At 34.1% G+C, this 24,041-nt stretch overlaps 1 protein-coding gene across 1 annotated transcript; it reads left to right on the top strand.

Moving 5' to 3' along the window:
- Nucleotides 1–3,453: 3,453 nt before the first annotated feature.
- Nucleotides 3,454–8,207, top strand: LOC141692734 (pentatricopeptide repeat-containing protein GUN1, chloroplastic). The gene is made up of 4 exons (XM_074497666.1): nucleotides 3,454–5,993; nucleotides 6,626–6,842; nucleotides 7,396–7,580; nucleotides 7,669–8,207. The coding sequence occupies exons 1-4, from the start codon at nucleotides 4,015–4,017 to the stop codon at nucleotides 7,931–7,933; spliced, it is 2,646 nt and encodes an 881-aa protein (XP_074353767.1). The 5' UTR covers nucleotides 3,454–4,014; the 3' UTR covers nucleotides 7,934–8,207.
- The last annotated feature ends 15,834 nt before the right edge of the window (nucleotides 8,208–24,041 follow it).

The following is a 24,041-nucleotide window of genomic DNA, read 5'->3' as shown; positions in this document are numbered from 1 at the left end:
TCTGGTGAAGTTGCATACTAAACGGGAGAGCTTAAATTCTTGCAACTTTAGTAGAAATTTCATCTAGCATCTGAAACTTGAGTATAATACTGTTCTTGAATATATCCAGGAACTTTTAATTTTGTTCAATTCCTGCAATTTTAGGTGAACTACAAGGTGCGTATGTTCTTGATCTGATCATTAATTAGCTAAATGAAAGCATTCCATCTAGCATTGACAGTGCAACATCATTGCTAAAATTATGATTGGAGGATAATTTTAGGGAGATTCCATATGAAATTGAAAATGGCCATATAATAGTAATAGATTATGTAAACATGCTTATGGTTTCGCTATAGGCATCAAGATAATGATGAATGACAAAAATGAAGCATGCTTATGATAATATATATTTTTCAGGAACTTATAACGATACTTTAAACTATGTCCAACTGTATTTTCAGATGATCAGATTTTTAGTTTTATTTAGTTGTTTGATACCTAACTGTTCTTTTGTCATATATCTGAAACTTTATTTCTTGTAGGTTGAGTTGACTCATATTAAGAAAATGGTTGCTAGTTACGTCTGATAAACTTGCAAAGATAAAAAATCATACTATTTTTTTTATCACAAATTCATACTATTTTGGTATGTACTGATAGGAGTGAAGTGGTAGTTGTGGTTACAACTACTGTAGCAGCACCGGAGGTTGTAGCTGATGCAGGGAAGTTGGTAGATATATGCAAGTGCTCAATACAACAATATGCTGTAAAATCCAAGTTTTTTGTTGAGTGATCTAACTAAAAATTAAAGAAGTAAAAGTGAGTAAATATGGTAATGATATTATTGAGTTAGTGTCATTCGAACATCTCTTATGGATGCTTGAAATGCTACAATATTATGTAGGATTTTCTTGAAGAATTGGATAACCTCTACGTGGTACAGTTCATATTGTTCATGATACAAATCATAAATAATAAAAGAGTCAGGATGCTTTTAATATTTAATTTAATTGGTTCTTGATGCCTGTAGTATCTTTTAGTAAGTTGGCAAGATTTTTATATTGATTTTTTGTATTTTTATGTTGATTTTTTGTATCTTTTATGTTGTTTTAGTCAAAAGTTTACCTATTTGAGTCATATTTATATATTTGTAATTGTAAAAATTCTTACATAAAAATTGTGTTTACAAAAATACATGTACTCTTACCTATTTCAAATTTGGATATTAAAATATTTTCATTTTTTAAATAATTTTGAATAAGTATAACAAATTACAAGTTTATTTTCCTTTTTAAAAAGAGAAATTACAAGTCTATCCATTTTTAATTTTCTCAAAATTACAATAGTATGCAAATAAAAATTTCAGTATTATATCCATATTTTTTATTCTATTTAACTAATAAAGTTATAATGTGAACAAGGTCTATATGTATTTGATTTTGAAATCTCTAATATGAATAAATTAATGAAAGCCTCCAAAATTTTTAAAAAAAGCAGAAAATTGTCACAATAAAGATGAATTTTGTTGGCATGGAAGTTATAATTTTATTTCCCCATTTTCAACGTAGCCATTACAGTTTTAAATTTCAACAGCGTTGTGCTTCCCTTTTAAGAAAATATGACATTATTAGGTTTACCGTACAAATTATACGAGTAAATTAGTGATTAAAAAAGAAAATATTAAGTTTTTAATAAATTATCATTGCGCATGGATAATATAATAATATTTAGAATAAATTAATGATGGGACTCTGATTTTTATGCTTTATTTATGTAATCACCATTGCTATAGAGTTTTTATAAAGAAAAAGACTAACGATAAATTATACCTTTTGAAAAATCACAATCATAATTTCTTAATTTATTTAATATTTAAAAAATATGGTATTACTAACATGAATTCTACTTCAATTTCTTTTATTATGATAATTATATGCGGTAAATTAAAAAATAACATATTTATATTATAATTCATATATTTTATACATTCAGGAGTGGGTTATACCTCAAATAAAATGTAAATGTAATGTTATGTAATTTTGCAAATTATAGAGCATTGATATGGATATGTGTTGATAAAAGAAATATTTTAATTGTATAATATTTAAACTACGAGGCGTCGCAATAATATTAAAATACTTTTGAATAAAAAGTTTCCTTTAGCAGAATATTGACTTTTATTTAAATGCACTAATTTTTATGTTTTGTATATGTATCTAGGTAAAATATTGCGGTTTTCAATTGAACAATATTAAAATAACTTATATGAGTATTATATCTTTTAATTTTTCAAATTTTAAATTGCGAGGCGTCGCCGGTGACGCCGAGTAATATTTCACTAATTTTTTATATTTAAGTTATATATATAGAAATACAGATAGAGAGTAATCGATAAAAAATGATTTCGAATTCACATGTTTAAGCAATATAGGTAAAAATGTAACACTGTAGTTTTCAATTCAACTGTTTTAAAATAACTTATATTGAGTACTTTCATTTTCTTAATTTTCCAAATTTTAAAATGCGAGGTGTCGCCGTAAGGCGACGCCGAGTAATATTGAACAATTTTTTTATATTTAAAATATTTATATAAAAATACAGATAAAGGAATAATTGATAAAAATTGATTTCAAATTCATATTTTTTAAGAAATATATGTAGAAAAATATATACGTGAAAAAATATTGATTAACTGAAAAAATCGCTAAAACAATATTTATAACTGAAAAAATTGTGTAAACAATATTTATTGACTGAAAAAATGAATAATAGAAAATGAAACAGAAACAAAATATCAACACCTCTCTAAATAAATTAATTATATATTAATAACAAAATATTTAAATAGAATTATATAATTTATTTTTTATTTATAAAAAATAAATTTAATGAGCGCGCGTAGCGCGAACAAAAATCCCTAGTTCCTCCGAATGCACACTTAATCTGTTTTAGACTCTCTCCGTCTCATCCATCACGTATATAGTTCTATATTTTTTCATAATTTTTTCTAAATATTTTATTTTTATTCAAATAATAATTTTTTTAAAAAATTAAAAAACTATAATTTTTGTTTATCTTAAAATATATAAAATTAATAAATATATATGTTATATTTATCTTAAAATAAATGTCCTACGTGATGCACCAAGAGAGTATAACTTTGAAATCACAAAAGTTGAAGCGAATCTCTTCTCAAAGTGTCAAATCTTTGTCACAGTAGTACAACAAGTCTACAAACATAAAATATACGAAAAATAGAAAAAATATATGAAGGCGTGCACAACTTCAACTTGTTTAGTTGTATCCAAATTGAGAAAACCAAAAACATGAAGTAGCTAGCTGCCTCGTGCTCTAGTCATCAAAACAGCCGTGACTAACGAGAAAAATATACGTACAAAATTAACTTTATCCGGTATTTTCGGTGAAATTCAATCTACTGCCAAATCAACCCTAAATATACACACAAAGTTACACAACATCACAAACAGATAAAACATCAAATGACCTTGCGAGTACTACGACTTGTAGAGAGACTGAGTGGTTGAAAATATCAATGTCTGAAAATTGATGTTCCCAAATCCATCTGCCCCCCCTATTCTCCTTTCTCTATACTCTCTTCTCTTCTTCCAAGATTTTTGTATTTCTGTATGTATGTGTAATTATAGATACACAACTGCAGAAGTGGAAGACTAAAGAGGAGACTAAAAATGAGTCTACAGTGAACCCTGCTGTGGGCAAAAAAATCTTATCTTTATGACTATCTCTTCTTCTTCTTCCCCTTCAAACCTTCTTACCAACCCCTAAACTTGGCTAAAAATCACATCTTTTTCCAAGATTCTCCCAAGAATTGCCTAAAAATCTCACCTTTTTTCATGATTGAAAACCCCTTTTGGTCAATTTCATCTTTTTCCAAGATTCACCCAAATATTGGCTAAAAAGCTCATCTTTTTTTAAGAATCACCCAAGATTCTTAAAGGTTGATAAACCCTTTTTGTCAATTTGCATACCCTTTTGGTGAATTTGAAGATTTCAATGGCTACTCCTACTCCGCCATACACTCTCACCACTGCTAAACCCTATCAAAACCATAGAAATCTTCAACCCCATCAACACCAACCACCAAACAATCATCACCACCATCATCAAAACCCAATCTTTACAGCCCCAAATCATCAAAATCCAATCTTTTCAGCCCCAAGAGTCTCTATCAATCATCATCATCAACGTTTTCAAGCAAACCCAAGAAATATTTCAGCCCCAGCTCCTCCTCATATTCAAAACTCACCCAGGCCTAATTTCCCTTCTTTCAGTTCTGCAAAATCATCATCTGGGCTAGCAGCTTCTGATTTTTCGGGTCGAAGATCGACTCGATATGTCTCGAAAATGCATTTTGGGAGGCAGAAGACTGCCAATGCTAGTCGACATACTTCAATTGCGGAGGAAGCTTTACAGGAAGCTATTAGGTGTAGTGGTGATGAGGATTGTATCGAAAGTATTTTGAAAAGTTTCGAAAATAAGTTTTGTGGGACTGATGATTATACATTTTTGCTCAGGGAGCTTGGCAATAGAGGTGAGTATTCTATGGCTATTAAGTGTTTTGAATTTGCTGTTAAACGCGAAAAACGGAGAAATGATCAGGGTAAATTAGCTAGTTCTATGATTAGCATTCTTGGGAGGTTGGGAAAGGTTGATTTAGCTGAGAAAGTATTCGAGATTGCTTTGAATGAAGGGTATGGTAATACTGTTTATGCTTATTCTGCTTTGATTAGTGCTTATGGTAAGAGTGGGTATTGTGATGAAGCTATTCGATTATTTGAGACTATGAAAAAATCGGGGTTAAAGCCTAATTTGGTTACTTATAATGCCTTGATTAATGCTTGTGGGAAAGGGGGTGCGGATTTTAAAAGGGCTTCGGAGATTTTTGATGATATGTGGAGTAATGGGGTGCAGCCTGATCGGATTACGTATAATTCTTTGCTTGCTGCTTGTAGTGGTGGAGGGTTGTGGGATATTGCAAAGAAGTTGTTTAGTGAGATGATTGATAGAGGGATTGATCAAGATATATATACGTATAATACTCTTCTTGATGTTGCTTGTAATGGTGGTCACTTGGAAATGGCTTTTGGGATTATGTCGGAGATGCCTGCTAAGAACATTTTGCCTAACGAGGTAACTTATAGTACCATGATTCGTGGTTGTGCGAAGGCAGGAAGATTAGACAGGGCACTTAGCTTATTTAATGAGATGAAATATGCTGGTATTAAACTTGATAGAGTTTCTTACAACACCCTGCTTGCTATTTATGCTAGTCTTGGTAGATTTGAGGAGGCATTAAGTGTAGGCAATGAGATGGAGAGTATGGGAATTAAGAAGGATGTTGTAACTTACAATGCACTTTTAGATGGATTTGGAAAACAAGGGATGTTCGATAAAGTTAAAGAACTTTTTCAGATGATGAGAGCAGATAAACTTTCTCCGAATTTATTGACTTACTCAACATTGATTAGTGTCTACTCAAAAGGTGGTTTATATCAAGAAGCTATGAAAGTGTATAAAGAGTTTAGGAATGATGGTCTTAAAGCTGATGTCGTATTTTATAGTAAACTCATTGATGCCCTTTGTAAGAAAGGACTAGTGGAATCTTCTGCATTGTTACTTGACGAGATGACCAAGAAAGGGATTCAACCAAATGTTGTCACTTACAATTCTATAATCAATGCCTTTGGTCAGTCAGCTTCTACTGAAATTTGTCCAGATGTTGATTCACAACTTGAATCCTCAGATTTGATGGCCCACGAGAACGGTTCTAAATTCAAGGGTGAAGTTGTGGAGGAAGATAGGATCGTAAAAGTTTTTGAACAGTTAGCTGGTGGAGGCTCCCGTCGAGGAATGAAAGACAACAAAGGCAGTAATGAGGAGATTAGCTGTGTGTTGGGAGTTTTTCAGAAGATGCATGAGCTGAAAATAAAGCCAAATGTTGTGACATTTTCAGCCATTTTAAATGCATGCAGGTATGCTTGTATGCTCGATCTATACATTATTTTCGTAATTTAAGTTCTTGTGATTTCAATAGAATGAAGGCCATACCACCTCCTCCTTAACTTATTAACAAAGAATTGAGGTTATTTTATTATCTTTTTTCCTGTTTTTAACTACCATTTTTGTCAATCTGGATCTCTTTTCCTGCATTGTGAACTGTTTTGTATGTAAGCCGCTAAGCACTAAACATTTCATTCCATCTCTTCTTATTGTTGCTTTTATGCCGTATTTCCCATTTGGTTTGTTATTTTGTGCCTGAATATTATTTTTATACTGTACGATCCGTTCTTATGTAAGTTGGTATAAGTATAAACTCATTCAGCAAAATTTAGAACATTCTGGGTTCATCTCGGGTGGAGATATGCGTCCAATCATTCTCATATTTATTTACATTAGGTTCAATGGTGTAATTATCATTTTTTGTATAATCCAAGTTAGATTATGTTGAATGATGTTTTTGCAGGTGGACATAGAATGACATCCATTAAACATCTTTTTTTTTTTCATTTAGGATACTAGTATTAATATGTTATATATTGCATGTATTTTCAACACAATTTTAGTAAATAATGATAATCTCAGTTCTGTTTATTGTTATTTTCAGCCGTTGTAGTTCCTTTAAAGAAGCTTCTCTGTTACTGGAAGAACTTCGTTTATTTGATAATCATGTATATGGTGTAGCACATGGACTTCTCATGGGCCATAGAGAGAATGTTTGGGTCCAAGCTCTATCACTTTTTGATGATGTGATGCAGATGGACTCACCAACTGCATCTGCCTTTTATAATGCTTTGACGGACATGCTATGGCATTTTGGACAGGTGAATTTTGGTCTGTTGATCCAGCATACATCTCTGATCTCTTGCAAGTCTCACCCATTAATTTATTTCATTGCATCTCTAATATTGTTTCTTCAATTGTCCAACCAGTATTATTTTGTTTGCTTAATTTTGTATATAGCCAAAAAATAAAAATAAAAAAGTTCCAATTTGTCAAAAACTCGCATGTTGTATCAGAATTAAGGAACTACTTTTTAACCATGCCAGCATTAGGAATATGTGTATTAAGCACACAGACATGGACTTTTGTATGCTGTGTTTGGTGCATGGTTCATACGTAACGATTCTTATTTACGAGAGACTAGTCAGACTCTGTAAATCAGAACATTACATTCTATGTTTAATATTTAATATCCACCTGACTTTTTTCCCTAGTTTTCTCTGTGAATTGTCACTTGTGTCAAGCAGGCCTGGTCATTAAAGCTCAAATTTGAACCGGCCTTGGTATCAAATTCAATAAAATAGCTTTATGTTATCATGCTTGTAAATTCTGGATTTTGCATTAGATGTTGCCTCACAGATGTTTTTATATCAGAAACGAGGGGCAGAACTTGTTGTTCTTGAAGGCAAGCGCAGACAAGTTTGGGAGAATACTTGGTCTACTTCATGCTTAGATTTGCATTTAATGTCATCTGGTGCAGCACGGGCAATGGTTCATGCGTGGTTGCTGAACATACGTTCTATTGTGTTTGAAGGCCACGAGTTGCCAAAACTCCTGAGGTAGTTTCATGTGAAAAGATTTCAGATTGTGTCACTGTTTTATAGATAGAGCCGAAGCAGTCACACTCTCTTATTTTTGTTTGTGCAGCATCTTAACTGGATGGGGTAAGCATAGTAAGGTACAAGGTGATGCTACCCTTAAACCAGCAATTGAGGCGCTTCTGGTTGGCATAGGTGCACCCTTTCAGTTGGCAAAATGCAATATTGGTAGATACATATCCTCAGGTCCAGTAGTAGCTGCCTGGTTAAGAGAATCAGGTACACTGCAAGTGCTTGTTCTCCAGGATGATAGAAATCAACTGGAAAGCACGGGGTCATATAATGTCCCCATATTAAGTGCCTTACCATCATAAGTTCCGTTCGCCCGTATTCTCCCAATTTTCCCTTGAAATGTATTAACTCGAACTGTGGTGGGGGAAAGGGCCTCTGAACCCAGTAAATTAACCAGTAAATATTTAGTGGTATATCGGCTCCTTCTGCCTTCTGTTTTCAACAAATGACTAAACTTTCCCATGTGTAACTGCTATGTTTCACGTTTGTTTGGTTTTGCTTGAAAAAGGTTCCTAAGAGGATATCCTGTAAAACATTGTAGATTTATCTGGAAAACAAAACTCTGTTTGAACGTAATGCCTCGTTGCAAGGCCGATTGCGAACATAATGACTTGGCGCAAGGCTGGATACATGTTTTTCTCTAATTTATGTTAGAGATAAATATGTATGTAATAACCTTGAAGCTATCTGGCTAATTATTTATGATTTGAAGGGTAAAATTCGTTTGCAGGTGATAAAAAAATATTGTTATAGCTGTTTTTGACTTGGAAGTCTTAGTTATTTAAGCGGCGTTAAATTTTTTCTAAATTTTGATTAAATTAATATTACAATGTAGATAAAAATTAAATTAAGTCATACTTCCGTCAAATACAGTACAGATTAAAAATTATCGGTTTGGAATATATAATCTTGTCTATTTCGAATATCATTGTATTTCGAATATCATTGTCTGGTATAAAATGAAAAACCTAATATTTTTTCTTACTTGTAAATCCAAACTACTTTATTTTGATTATACGGATAATTTTAAACTTATTATTTGTTAAAAAATGATATGAACCTATCTTTTTTATAAGTAATTATCTTAAAACCCGTGCCATGCACAGATTGTACATATTTTTTTTAAAATTACATGATTTGAGAAAAATATTTAAATTCAATTCTTAATTTTTGTTCATTTAAAACTTTAAATGAGATGACTTCAAAATAATTATATAAGTAAACATATATGTTCATAACTTTTTTAGTATATTTAAACTTATTTAAAGTGATAACATTGGTAAAAGGGAAATATTATTATAATGAACTTATTATTTTATTGAGGGTAAAAATATATTGTATCCATTATGTTTGCACCTTAAAAAACTATTATTTTAACATGATGATTACTTAATCGATTAACTATAACTCTATAAAAGATATTTGAAAAAAGCAATATTACTGATTGAACGATATAGTTTTATTGAAAATTCTAAGTATATTAAAAAAAATTATGTTTTAAATAAAATTTAATTTTTTATTTTACAAAAATAGGATACGAATTATACTTGGTCTAATATTAATTTGATTTATCTCGGATTAGTGATTTACATTTGTTAGGAATATGTTGTGAATTTGATGATAAGTTAAACAAAACACCTTAGTAGATTTAACTTAGTGAATTTTGTAGCACTCGATGGATGATCAAATATAGTCCCGACGGATGACAAATTGACATCCATCGAGTGAGTAGCTTATGTAACAAATAAGAACTGTAGCACATTTCTGTAAACATGTATTAGTCAAGTAGATTGCTTAGGGTTCTGTAAGTCATGTTGACTACTAGATTGATATGCAGAATATGTTGATTAATTGTAAATATGAGATGTCTTGTAATTCTGTATAAGTGAAATAGAGCCAAGTGGTAAATAGACTCCCGACGGATGATCTACAAGACTCCCGACGGATGATCAACAAAGCTCCCGACGGATGACAAAGCATAGTCCCGATGGATGATCAAATTCAAATAGCTGTTGACAGTGGCAACACAGTCACATGGGTTGGATGTTTGAAAAAGGAATGTGGCAGCCTGTTAAGCAGGAATTTGAGAACAAAGAAGCATTACCATTTTCATGCAATTGTGAAGATATTCAAAGATGCTGGAATGGAGTAATGAAGTAGCATGGAGTTAGACTAGATATATTTTGTTTTATTATCTTGTCTTATTGTCATGTAAACTTGGTGATATATAAATCAAGTGTAGCAAGTAGAACAATTAACTAGGCAAACTTATTTTTTAGAGAAACATATCAAGCTGTATTCTGTAAGCATTTCTCTGTAGTTTAATTGTTCAAACTTGTAAGCAACTGTGAGCTATTCAACACTTCACAGAGTTCTCAATTTAATATATATATATATATATATCTGATGGATACTTTCAAATCCACCAAAAAGTTTTAAAAGTTTGTGTTTTTATTACTTAGTATTTTGATTCCTATCACTCTTTTATTCCGCACCATTGCTAATCAAACACTGTTATATTTATCAAGTTAGAACATTCTTTAAATTTGAAAAAGTAGCCAAAATTACATTCAACCCCCCTTCTGTAATTCTTGTTGTATTGTTAGGGAATAACAATTGGTATCAGAGCAAGCTCTTGAAGAACAAAGAGTATAAAGATCACAACAAACAACAAGATGAAAAAAAGGATGTTGGAGTGAAGATTCCATTTCTAGACAAAGACAACTATCACCACTGGAAGGTGAAGATGCACCTGCATCTTCTTTCTCAAGATGAGGCCTATGTGGACTGCATAGAGAGAGGTCCTCATGTACCAATGAGAGCTGCAACTGGCAATGAACCATCGTTCTAAAACCTAGGCATGAATGGTCAGATCCTGACATTGAACAAGTCAGGAAAGACAAGAAGGACATGAATATATTGTTCAATGGAGTTGATGGTGATATGTTTGATAACATCATTAACTGTAAAACAACCAAAGAGGTTTGGGACACAATCTAGATTATTTGTGATGGTACTGAGCAAGTAAGGGAGAATAAGATGCAGCTACTGATTCAGCAATATGAGCATTTTCACTGTGAAGAAAGGGAGTCTCTCACTGATATATTTATTAGATTTCAAAAGATACTAAATGCTCTGAAGTTGCATGGAAGAGTCTATCAAACAAAAGACTCCAACCTTAAGTTCCTTAGATCTCTTTCAAAGGAGTAGAAGCCAATGACAGTCTCATTGAGAAATTCACAGGATTACAAGGAGTTCATCTTAGAGAGACTGTATGGCATCCTGAAAACCTATGAGTTTGAAATAGAGCTAGATGAGAGGATGGAGAAAGGAAGGAAGAAAGGAGGGTCCATAGCACTGGTTGCTGAGTTAGAGAAGGAGAAAGAGATGAAGGTAGAAGCTGTTGAGTCTACATCAAAGGTCTGTGAAAGCAAGGGTAAAGGGCTGGTAGCTGAAAATGAAGATCAATTGAGCCAAGATGACATGGATGACATTGATGAACATCTAGCATTCTTATACAGAAGATTTTCCAAGCTCAAATTCAAGAAGAATTTTGGAGCAGCCAAGCCAAACAGAAACATGCCTGATAAGTCAAAATTCAAGTGTTTCAAATGTGGCTTAGCGGGTCATTTTGCTAGTGAATGTAGAAAGTCTGATTCCAGCAAAAAGAAATTTGAGCCTATTGATTATAAACAGAAATACTTTGAGTTGCTCAAGCAAAAGGAAAGGGCTTTCATCACACATGAGAATGACTAGACTGCAGATGGATTGGATGAAGATGAAGAAACAAGCTATGTCAATCTAGCCCTAATGGCCAAATCTGATAAAACAGAAACAAGTTCATCACGCAATCAGGTAATCACCACTAACCTATCATATTTATCTAAAGCTGAGTGTAATGATGCAATTAATGACATGTCTACAGAATTATATCACATGCGTGTTACACTTAAGTCTCTCACTAAGGAAAATGCTAGAATTAAAGAAAACAATTTGTTTTTAAGTGAGAGGAATAATGTGTCAGAGTCTCTGTTTATTGAATTTGAGAAATTGAGAATTGAGTGTAAGATTGCTAAGGATGAATTAACAGAGTCCTTGAAGAAAGAAGAGATTTTAAAGAAGCAGTTTGAACGAGAACATGAAGTGATTAAGACATGAAAATCATCCAGAGATGTTCATGCTAAAATCACTAAAGTTCAAGGTATTGAGTCCTTTTGTGATGCAGCCTGGAAGAAGAGTAAAGAGAAGCTTGAGTCCAATTTGGTTGAAGTATTGTTGACAGATTTGGACTCGACTGATGATGAAAATCATCCGTCGAATAATTAAAAGGATTATCCGTCGAGTGACAAGGAGCCACATCCGTCGGCTGTAAATAAACCAGTTAGCAAAGCTAAGCTAGCTAAATTAAATAAGAAATAAGGATCAGTTTCTAAAAACTATATTCCAGGAGAATCTAGTCAAGTCAGGAAATAAAAGAGAGTAAATGTTGGTCATCTGTCCATCAAGCAATTGAATGACATATTAGAAAAGATTGAGGTTAAAACAGAAGCTAAAAAGAAAAACAATAGAAATGGGAAAGTAGGAATTAACAAACATAACAATTACATACCTGATAAATATCCACCAAGAAAAATCTGTGTTAAGTGTGGTAGTGTTAATCATTCGTCTGTTAATTACAAACTTACTATGCCTACTCCCCTGTTTGCACCCTCTTCTTTTCCCAACATGCCTGCCATGCCTACCATGCCTATAAATGCTATGTCTACTCATAATATGAATGCACAATTTGCTAATATGCTATTTGCACCTAATCCTTATTATGATGCATTCAGTATGCCTCAAATTCCATTTAGCACGCCTTACTGGAATAACATATTTGCAAATAGCATGCCTTTTCTTGTTAATCAAAATTTGCATGATAATTCTGTTTTAATGACTGGTTTCAAAGGTCCAACTCAGATGACTAAGGATGAATCAGAAATTCCCCAGTCAAATGAGATCAAACCTAAGAAACCAAAGAAGAAAGCTAACAAGGTAGGACCCAAGGAAACTTGAGTACCAAAATCAACTTGATTTGATTTTGATGTGTGTAGGGAGACAGAAAGAATCTTTGGTATCTGGATAGTGGTTGCTCAAGGCATATGGCTGGAGATTCTACCCTACTCACTGAGTTCAAGGAAAGAACTGACCTAAGTATTACTTTTGGAGATGACAACAAAGGTTATACTGTGGGATATAGCTTAATTTCAAAAGATAATGTCACCATTGAAGAGGTTGCCCTAGTGGACGGTCTCAAGCATAATTTGTTGAGTATCAGCCAGGTTTGTGATAAGGGCAACTCAATTACTTTCAATTCAGAAGCCTGTGTTGTGACAAACATAAAGAACAACAAAGTGGTTCTCAATGGAGTGAGAAAAGGAAATGTGTACCTAGTTGACTTCAACTCATCAAATGCATAATCAGTCACTTGTCTTCTCAGTAAAACAAGTCAAGATGAAAGTTGACTATGGCACAAGAAGCTGTCCCATCCAAACTTCAAGACCATGAATGAGCTTGTCAAGAAAGAACTGGTTAGAGGTATTCCTCAAGTGGAGTTTACTAAGGATGGATTGTGTGATGCCTTTCAGAAAGGAAAGCAGATCAAAACATCATTCAGAAAGAAGCTTGATTCAATAATTGAAGAACCTTTGCAATTGTTACACATGGACTTGTTTGGACCAGTCAATGTGTTGTCCATCTCAAGAAAACGATTTTGCCTAGTAATTGTGGATGATTTTTCAAAGTTCTCTTGGATATATTTTCTAAAGTCCAAAGATGAGGCTAGTAAAATCATCACCAATTATATAAGGCAAGTCAACAATTATCCCGACTTTAAAGTAAGAAGAGGAGTGACAATGGAACTGAGTTCAAGAATTCTGTGATGAGATCATTTTATGAAGAGAATGGGATTATGCATGAATTTTTTGTAGCAAGAACTCTACAACAAAATAGAGTAGTGGAAAGGAAGAACATATCTCTTATTGAAACTGCAAGAACAATGCTTGAAGAATCAAAGTTACCAACATATTTTTGGGCTGAAGCTGTGAATACTACTTGCTACACTCAAAATATCTCTTTGGTTAATCAAGAAAAGTGCATGACACCCTACCAATTATTCAAGAATAGGAAGCCAACTCTAAATTTTCTTCATGTCTTTGGCTGCAAATGTTATATCTTAAGGAATCAAACTGATCAACATGGAAAGTTTGATGCTAAAGCAGATGAAAGAATTTTTGTTGGATATGATGTGGGAAAAGCAAATAGAGTCTACAATCTAAGAACCAACACTGTTATGGAATCAGTACAGGACTGCAAGATGGAGATTTCCATGAAAGCCTCAAGTTTGATAAAGTGGAGATGGTTAGTGATGACAGTGATGATGAAAGTGATCAAGAAATAGTGACTAAGGATAATGCAGAAAAATCTACAACTAATGAAGCACATAATTCAACATCTGTCGAGTTACAAAATGCTTCATCCGTCGGGAGACAATCTGCCTTATCCGTCGGGAGACAATCAGCTTCATCCGTCGAGATACAAAGTGCATCATCCGTCGGAACAATGAGAGAAGCTGAGAGTCAGAATAGATCACCTATAGAAAGTACCCCTTTCTCAAATCAAAGATTCACAAAATCAGGGGGAGTTTCTCATAATCAAAACTCAGTCACACATCAAGAAAATAGTGCGGCCTCTTCATCTAGAGCTAATCTACCTCTACAAATAAAATGGACTAAAGATCACCCTTTTGAGCTCATCATTGGTTATGTATCTTCTAGAGTTCAAACAAGGAGAGCAACTCAAGAAGAATATCTATATAACAGCTTCCTTTCTAAGGAAGAACCAAAGAAGGGAGAAGAAGCTTTGTTAGATCCTGATTGGATTTTAGCTATGCAGGAGGAGCTAAACTAGTTTGAAAGAAACAAGGTATAGAAGCTGGTACCCAAACCTAAAGGAAAGAATCCAATTGACACCTAGTGGGTATTCAGAAACAAGATGGATGAAAATGGCATAGTGATCAGGAACAAAGCTAGATTGGTTGCTAAAGGCTATTGTCAACAAGAAGGAATAGATTTTGATGAAACTTTTGATCCTGTTGCAAGACTTGAAGCCATAAAAATTTTCTTAGCCTATGCAGCCCATGCCAATTTCAAGGTCTATCAAATGGATGTCATAAGTGCCTTTCTGAATGGAGATTTGGAAGATGAAGTCTATGCCGGTCAGCCTCCTGATTTTGAAGATCCAAATTTTCCAGAATATGTTTACTATCATTTGAAAACACTTTATGGATTGAAGCAGGCACCTAGAGCCTGGTATGACACTTTATCAAAATTTCTTTTGGAAAATCACTTCACAAGAGGTACAGTTGATAAAATTTTATTCTTTAGAAATGTTAATGGCTCTAGTATACTTGTTTAAATTTATGTAGATGATATTATATTTGGCTCTACAGATCAAAATCTTTGTAAAAAGTTTTCCAAATTGATGCAAAGTAAGTATGAAATGAGAATGATGGGAGAACTAACTTACTTTCTTGGTTTACAAGTTAAGCAAGTTAGTGATGGAATATTCATCAGTCAAACTAAATACATCTATGATCTTTTAAAGAAGTTTGATATAATGGATTACACATCTGCAAAACCTCCCATGGCCACTGCAACTAAACTTGAATTAAACACTACTGAAAAGTCTGTGGATATTTCAAGCTATAGGGGCATAGTTGGCTCACTTCTGTACTTAACAACTAGTAGGCCAGATATAATGTTTGCTACTTATCTTTGTGCTAGATTTCAGGCTGATCCTAGAGAATCTCACTTAGTAGCTAAAAAGAGAATTTTCAGATATCTCAAGGGAACACCAAAATTAGAATTTGGTACCCTAGAGATTCTGGTTTTGATCTAACTGGTTATTCAGATGCAGATTATGCAGGTTGTAAAATAGACATAAAAAGTACAACATGAACCTGTCAATTTCTAGGGAACAAGCTTGTGTCCTAGTTCAGTACAAAGCAAAATTCAGTTTCTACTTCTACAGTTGTAGCTGAATATATTGCTGTTGGTAGTTGCTGTGCACAAATTTTGTGGATGAAAAACCAATTATTGGACTATGGTCTACAAGTGGACAGAATTCCCATTTTGTGTGATAACACAAGTGCAATTGCCATCACTGAAAATCCACTACAACATTCAAGAACAAAGCACATAGACATCAAGTACCACTACATGTGATGAATGGTACTGTGGAATTTCATTTTGTTCCAAGTGAAAAATAACTTGCAGATATCTTTACCAAGCCACTTGATGAATCCACCTTTTCAAGGTTGGTAAGTGAGTTAGGTATGCTTAATTATTCTAGAATTATTTCAGATATTTTTTCAAGTTATAATGCAGCCAGAAACTTAATTGTTTTTTCTGTTTTGGATGAAATTTTGGCTAAGTCAAAATTTACATCCCGACGGATGCTTATTATCCATCGAGTTTGATCATCCATCGGAATATTATTTATTAATAAAAATCAATTACTTTTCTGGATTATTTTACAACCCAACGGATAATTATTCAATTCTCATTCATCGAATTGTCCCAATCTTAGCCGTTAAAACTCTGAACACTATCCATAAGATGATGGATAATTGACAGATTTTGACGGTTTATTTATTTTTAAACGGCTATTTTGGGCTATTTTGATTGGTTACTATATTTCACTTTATTATTTTTGACAATTTATTTCTGAGATAATATAAAAGCAGAATTCATTTTTATTATATTCTTTTGTCATTCTCAAATCAATTGCTCTAACTCCTTTTTTCCAAAGCAAATACTCTCTCTACAAATTTCCATACTTTAACAATGACACCAGTAGTCAAAATCATGTCTCAGTCTGGGTTCATTTATGGAAAGAACAACTTCGTAGCTCTTGTGAACAAGGAGATTTCACAATATGGAGATTTTCACAAAATGATAGATTTTGTGAAGGAATGCAAACTCAGTTATGCTATGCTGGAATCACCCACAATCTACTGTGAGGTTGTGGAGGAGATATGGACAATAGCTGTGTATCATTCTACTGACAAGACCATAACTTCACTCTTAAAGGTAAGTAGTTCTGCATTAATAGTGACATTATCAAAGCATGCTTTAAAATTCCAGATAACACTACTACTGTTCCACACACTGATGCTAATTTAGTTACCATGCTAAATTCTATGGGCTATGCACTTTCTACTTCTAAGTTAAGTGAGATTTGGAGGCTAGGTCTTAGAAAGGAATGGAGCTATTTGTGTGATGTGGTAACTAAGGTATTTTATGGTAAAGTGAGTAATTTTGATTCTGTTAACATTTCCATGCTTAACATGCTTTATATGCTAGTTACTGATAAGTACTTTAACTTCAGTGACATGATCATGTTTGGGTTAGGTTATAAGTTAGGGGAACTTAATAAGAGAGGTAAAAGTGTCTATTATACTAGATTGTTGGTGAGACTGCGTAGCTATATGAACATTTACGTGATAACTCAACACGATAACAACACTAGAACATGATAGGTTAATAATACTACGTCTACACAAGAAATCAGGAAGAATGAAGACAAGGAAAATACAAAGAATCAGAAGATTAGAAGAAGGCCCGAAGTCTGTCTATAGTTCACTGAAAAAAGTTCATTAATATGATCATCCCTCAGTGAAGAACAAAGGTTAAAGACTTTCTGGGTTTCAGAAATGTTGAAGATTCAGTATACAAGTGCTACCGGAAGATTTCAGTGTATTGGCATTGATTGAAGATAGACAGTGTTCGAAGCATAGGAATCTGAAGAATTGAAGACAGGATATAGACAGAGGTTAATGAAGACGTTGTCTAAATTACCATAAAGGATTCCAGTGAAAGTACAGTTATTTATTGATAGTCAGTGTCTGAAGCGATAAGGTTGTTGCAAGCTTAAGAGCATATGCACCCATCAGGGGCATCAATTCATCAATTCATCAATTGAATCAATGGAGTTGGTTACTATTCATGCTAAATTCACTTTTTTCCTTAGTTTTTATACATCCACATAACTCCATCAATTCATCAATTACTATTCATTAAATAAATAATTATACTATATATCATAAATTTAATTTCATCTCTATTATTTAATGGTCCCACAAATAATATCCAATAATATATTGTTGGATAATTTTAGATTTTTGATAAGATTGTGGATAAATTTAAATTTTTGATAAGATTTTCGTTGAATCACATTATGACACGTGTCTTGATCTAGATTTATAGATTGAAAATTGTCTATAAATAATATCATGATCTTCATATTATAGTCATCTCAAAATCACTACAAATCTTTGCAATAATGAATTCATTAAAAAGATTATTGAGTCAGAGGCAACAACGCAGTCAAGAAGAGACTGAAATTATGAATACCATGGTGACTGAATCGGCGATGATGATGGAGTTCATCAATACTCCAGATGAACAACAAGGACGGGGCTCACGACCTGGAAAATCTTCTAATCATCCCAGAGAAAGGCTATCGAGAGGAAAAAATCTCATGGAAGATTATTTCGTTGATCGTCCAATATTCAATGAAGATGATTTTCGTCGAAGGTATAGAATGCGCCCTCATGTTTTTAATCGCATCATGACAGCTCTTTGCACTCAAGATTCCTATTGGCATCAAAAAATAGATGTAATTGGATTATTGGGGTTGCTACCACAACAAAAAATGACTGCTGCACTACGAATGCTAGCTTACGGTGCAGCAGCTGATCAGTGTGCCGAAATATGTCGAATGGGAGAATCAACCACACTTGAGTGTATGAAAAAATTCTGTCAACAAGTGGAAGGGCTCTTTGGTCAAGAGTACCTTCGTGCTCCGACACCAACAGATTTACGAAGGCTTCTAACAAGGGGCGAACAAAGAGGATTTCCAGGTATGATTGGAAGTATCGATTGTATGCACTGGGAGTGGAAGAATTGTCCAAGCGGGTGGGGAGGGGCTTATAGTGGTCGAAAAGGACGACCTACTATTATTCTAGAGGCAGTCGCTTCTTATGACACTTGGATCTGGCACGCTTTTTTTGGTGTGCCTGGAGCTCAAAATGATATTAATGTTCTAGGTCAGTCTCATGTATTTGATAAAGTCATCGCAGGAAATAGTCCAACGGTGGTGTTTCACGTCAATGGAAAAAGATACAACAATGCGTATTATCTTGCTGATGGAATTTATCCGAGGTATTCAACATTTGTAAAAACTATATCAAATCCTGCCACTCAATCACAAAAATTATTTGCTAAGAAACAGGAGGCATATCGCAAAGATGTGGAGATGTGTTTTGGTATCTTGCAATCTCGATGGGCTATTCTTCGTCATGGTGCTCGGATGCATAAGCGTTCCACACTTAGAAGCATCATGATGACTTGCATCATATTGCATAACATGATAGTCGAGGATGAATTCGTGGAAGAAGATTTTGTAGAGCCGGTAGAAGAAGATTTAATGAATCCATTAGCATCATAAGTTTATGATGGGCCAGTAGATAGTAATGGAGTTCGAATTCCTTTTGCACCAGTACAAAGAAATGGAAGAAATCAACAAGCATTTTGGGATCGTATTGAGAACTTGGAATCAGCTTATATCCATACAATGCTTCAACATGATTTGGTGGAGCACAACTGGGCAATAGAAGCTAATCAATAGTTTTCAATTTATTATCTCTTAAAATGTACGACTTGATAATTTAAATAAATTTATTGTATTGAATTCAAAAGTATCAAACAAAATTAAAATTAAAAAACATAGAACATAAATGAATTAAAAACATAATAGCTAAATCTAATCATAAAAATCATCATCAAAGCGAGGAACATAAGCACTGCCAGTAGTAGTCTCATTCACTTGTTCCATGATCTCAGCCTTCTTTCTTTTAAACCATTTTTTCGTATTAGGGGTCATTTGGCTAGTATCCATTGTCATGATCTTTGTTTGCTCCCTTAATTCTTCAATAGCCTCGTCTTTTGCCAATCTTGCTTCTTTCCGTTCCTCAAGTGCATCAAGTCTTGCCTGCCTTGCTTCTTTTCGTTTCTCAAGTTCTAACATCTCTCTCGACATTTGAAGGGTTTCCTCGTCTCTTTTGATGTTGGCCTCCACTAGTTGTTTTTGGTGACATTGCATATTATTGAAAATAGCTATAGACATATCTTCTTTTTCGGTCATACGTTGCTTTCCTTTCTTTTTTTGCATGTTTGGACGCCTTTACTCCCATCGGTCTAACTGGACTAGAAGGACTTTCTATTTCTCGATTAGACTCTGGAGTCGTGAAACCTTCTTCATCAACACAATCATCACTATTCAAATTGATTGGTGGTGAATCCATTTGTGTTGGAAAATTTCGTTGAAATGGAGGAGAAGTAGTGGGAACGTCTATAAATTGAGGATGTGCCGCAACTGCTTCATAACATTCCCATTTGTCAAATGTCTTATTCATTTCCTTAAAATATAGTCCTTGAGCCTGAGTTATCTAAAAAAATAACAAATTTTGGATACTAAGTTATCACATAAATAATATAAAAGCGTATTTAATATATATATATATATATAATTATAATTTACCTCATCTACCAAATTGGTTCCGCTTGCACTATATCTACTAGCTTGATTTTTTGCACATTGCCATTTTTTAAGTGCTCTCTTCAATGGTGCCCAATGCGAGTCTAGAGCAATTTTTGAACGAGGTTCGGCACGAGGATTCTCTGGAGTGCCACACCAATATTTTGCATATTCCTCATGAATTCGCCCCCATAAATTATTCTTGTTTGAATAGCGACCGGTGATCCGATCAACAGATTGTCGATCCCACGAAACACATAATTGTAATTCTTCGGAAGGAAGCCAATTAGTACCCATTTTCTTAACTATAAATATGAAAAAATCACAAAATATGTAGAAAAAAATATGAGTGAAAAAATTGATATTGGAAATAATACTTAAAGTTGCTATTTAAAAGCAAAAAAAAAAGAACGTTGAAATTGATTTTTTATAGCCGTTGGCACACATGACCGTTGCTTCACTAATAAAACTACAATTTTTTTCTTCTTGTAACATGTGGGGTCCAGCAACCAATGGCCATTAATCAGTCCATTTATAATCAATTGCCTACTGGCTGAATTGATGCTCCATCAAAATTTGAGGGAGTAATAAAAGGCACGCTGCATGCCACTTTTTTCAGTGACCATCAATTCAGTTGCTGAATCAATTTTTTTTTCACTCCCGGTGCATATGCTCTAACAATTTAATCAAGGCCATAATATGAAGACCTGAATCGGGGTTAGTCATCTGTGAAGCAGACCAGTTGCACTAGGCGTCAACAGCTCGTGAAAGGAATCTGGGTATTATTTATAGAAGGATTGTTAAGTTGAGAAACGTACTTGGATTGAACATTTATCTGTTAAAGTATGAGAAGAGGTGCGCAGGGTATACAGCTAAACAGCTCAGGGGACTGGCGAAACTCAAAATTTAATTGTTAAATTAAATATATTTATTTAATGGACTTTAATATAATTTATTTAATAAACTTAAAATGATTTATTTTATATACTTTAAATAAGTTTATTTTATAAATCTAAATTAGTTTATTTATATAAGTTATATTTAAGTTAATCTTATAAATTAATTTGATTACAATTTAAACTTAAAAAGAAAAAGAAAATACAAAAAGAAATGAAAATAGAAAAAGGAAAAAACAAAAAAAAAAGAAAAGGAAAAAGAAAATAAAATAAAAAAAAGAAAAAAGAAAAACAAAAAGAAAACAAAACAAAAAGAAAAAAGGGAAAAGAAAAAAAGGAAAACAAATAACAGGAAACGAAATAACAAAGTACAAGTTAGTTTGCTTTGGTGTTTAGTTGGTCGCCACACAAGTTTTCTACCTCCTGGTCGCCACAGCTTTTGTTAAGTTAGGCTTAGTACAAATAAATGTACTAGTGGTAATAAAATATGTCGCCACAGAGCTATTTGGAGTCGCCATAGAGTGTGAAGTAAACTCCCTGTATCTCCTTGATCGCCACAGAGTTCTCTATCCTCAGCCACATAATTTTATTGAATAAAGTCTACACTTTGCAGCAGAAAGAGAGCCATTCATTTTTCTGTTCATCTTCTCTCCCAAGAGAGTAGTGAAAATGGCAGCATTGATTTACAGAGAAGCTCAAGCTTTTTGTATATCCGTTTAACTTCTCACCGGAGTAACGTTATAGTGTTCGATCTAATTCTTGTATATTCTTAAGGGCATTATAATCGTTACCCGGTAATTAAATCCTAGTATAAACAAAAGCTAGATCATTGTATATGATTTGATTTGTAAATCTTTGTAGGAGCTAGGAACTTTATTGTTCTTAGATTGTAGCCGATTAATTTATTTATAGGAGTGTAGCAACACCCCTCGAGGATTTATATACGAATATATATTTCCCCGAATATCTTGTGTTCCTTATTTTTATCGTTCCAAACACTATTCCTCTCAAGAACATGAAACCACTAACCGAGCACTAAATCTATATCCGCTAAAGATTCGAAAGAATTTTTAATTTAGTGATTATCGTATTCAACCCCCCTTCTACGATAATTCGGGACCTAACACTAGATTCTTTATAATGCTTGCTAACCATCTTATTGAGAATATTGCTGTTGAGAACCTAACCAACAAACTGAATTATTGGGTTCAAGAAAGGTGAGTCATTGCATATCTCAACATAGTAAGTCACCACAAAAAGGTGCCCCTATTTTATTTTCCAATCTTGGAGGGCCCTCAGGTAAGTGAGGTAAGCACCACTGTCTCTACTCTTCCAACCTCACAAATTTCTTTGCCTTCAAGTGTAGCTATGACATCTGTGTCAATGACCCAACATATGCCTACCCAAGCTACCAAAACAACAACATCAAAATCCAAAGCTAAGAAAACCCCCTATGGTTTCTCTCAAAAAAACCAGTTGCAAAAACTACCAAACACAAAGAGGGGAGTGTGAAGGAGGGTGAGTTAGGTGAGGGACAGGGTGAAAATCAAAGAAACCCTAAGGATAAGGCTGGTGAGATTAGTGTACCCAAGCCTAGCCACACCATAGTTTCCCAACAAACTGTGGTTGTTAACAAGGAAATCAGCTCAATTCTAGTTTCATCCTCCCAAAAGGATGTTACTATTGATACAAGCTCCCAACCAAGAGCACAGGCCAAGAGGGTTAGGTACACAAGTTCACCACAAACTTATGACAGAAAGAAAAGATCCAAAACCCTTGGGGATGCACAGGGAATATACATAGTGCAAACTGGAGCTAAAGACTCATTCACTGCACCATCTCAAAGTCAGCTTGATGTGACTCCAATAAATGTGGAGTCACAGCCAAAATCATTGATAATTGAAGCACCTGAAACACCAAATTCACCCACACACTCACTGGATGTAGACATGATTCATACATCACTTCCAAATTCTCCATCTTTAACTCTATTGGAGAAGCCAAAAATCCAAGTATGTGAGCATCATCTTTTAGATGATTTGTTGGCTGATTTGTTGGCTTACTTGCCAAATCTTTCTGAGTCTATTGAGATATCTGTGCCCAAATTTTCATCAATCTGCACCAGAGTCTACAATAGTCTCCACTCCAAACTCATTCATTTCTCCTATCTCGGCGGATATTATTCATCCGTCGAGTAGTGATGGTATCCCGATGGATGTGCCTAACAGCAGTCATCCGTCGGCTAGCCAAACTACTATTCCGATGGATGTTCCTTATCCATCGGTATTCTCTACACAACTTCACATCCCCAATAATTGTCACAAGTGCAGATGACCTAGTAGTAGTACAATCACTCTTAGGACTAAGGGCAGGGAGTGAATTGAGTGAGAGGCTGGGTTGCTCCCAGGAAAAAGAAGAGGAAATGAGTGAACCAATGCATACCATTTCTTCAGGTCTGGAAAAAGTGAGTGAGGGGAGTCCTACCTTAGATGGTGAAGGCGAGGGTGGGAAGCCAAGGGGAGCCCTTGATGCAAGAAAAGAGAGATAATGAGAGAAATGCATGTACAGGAGTGATAAGGGTGGACACCATTGTTAGTGAGTCAATGAATGTCAGTGATGCAGAAAGGAAGAGACTATTACAGCAAGAATATCAAGCTGTTATAGATTCTATCTCCCTAGATGCTGAGGCATTTACTCATCCTATTCCAGCCTATCAAACTCTAGCTGGACAGAGCAATTAGGATACTGAGAGGATGCTGAACCTAGTGCATACAACTGCTTCTCTACAAAGGACAAAGGATGCAATCACTGCCATGCCATCTACAATTGGCAGTGATTTTGAACTGGCTGAAGACTCTTTTGGGGATGATGGCGG

Source organism: Apium graveolens, chromosome 10 (genome assembly GCF_009905375.1).
Source record: "Apium graveolens cultivar Ventura chromosome 10, ASM990537v1, whole genome shotgun sequence".
Classification (NCBI taxonomy): Eukaryota; Viridiplantae; Streptophyta; class Magnoliopsida; order Apiales; family Apiaceae; genus Apium; species Apium graveolens.
Note: the sequence above shows the minus strand (reverse complement) of the source record. Positions and strands in the feature narration are given on the sequence as shown.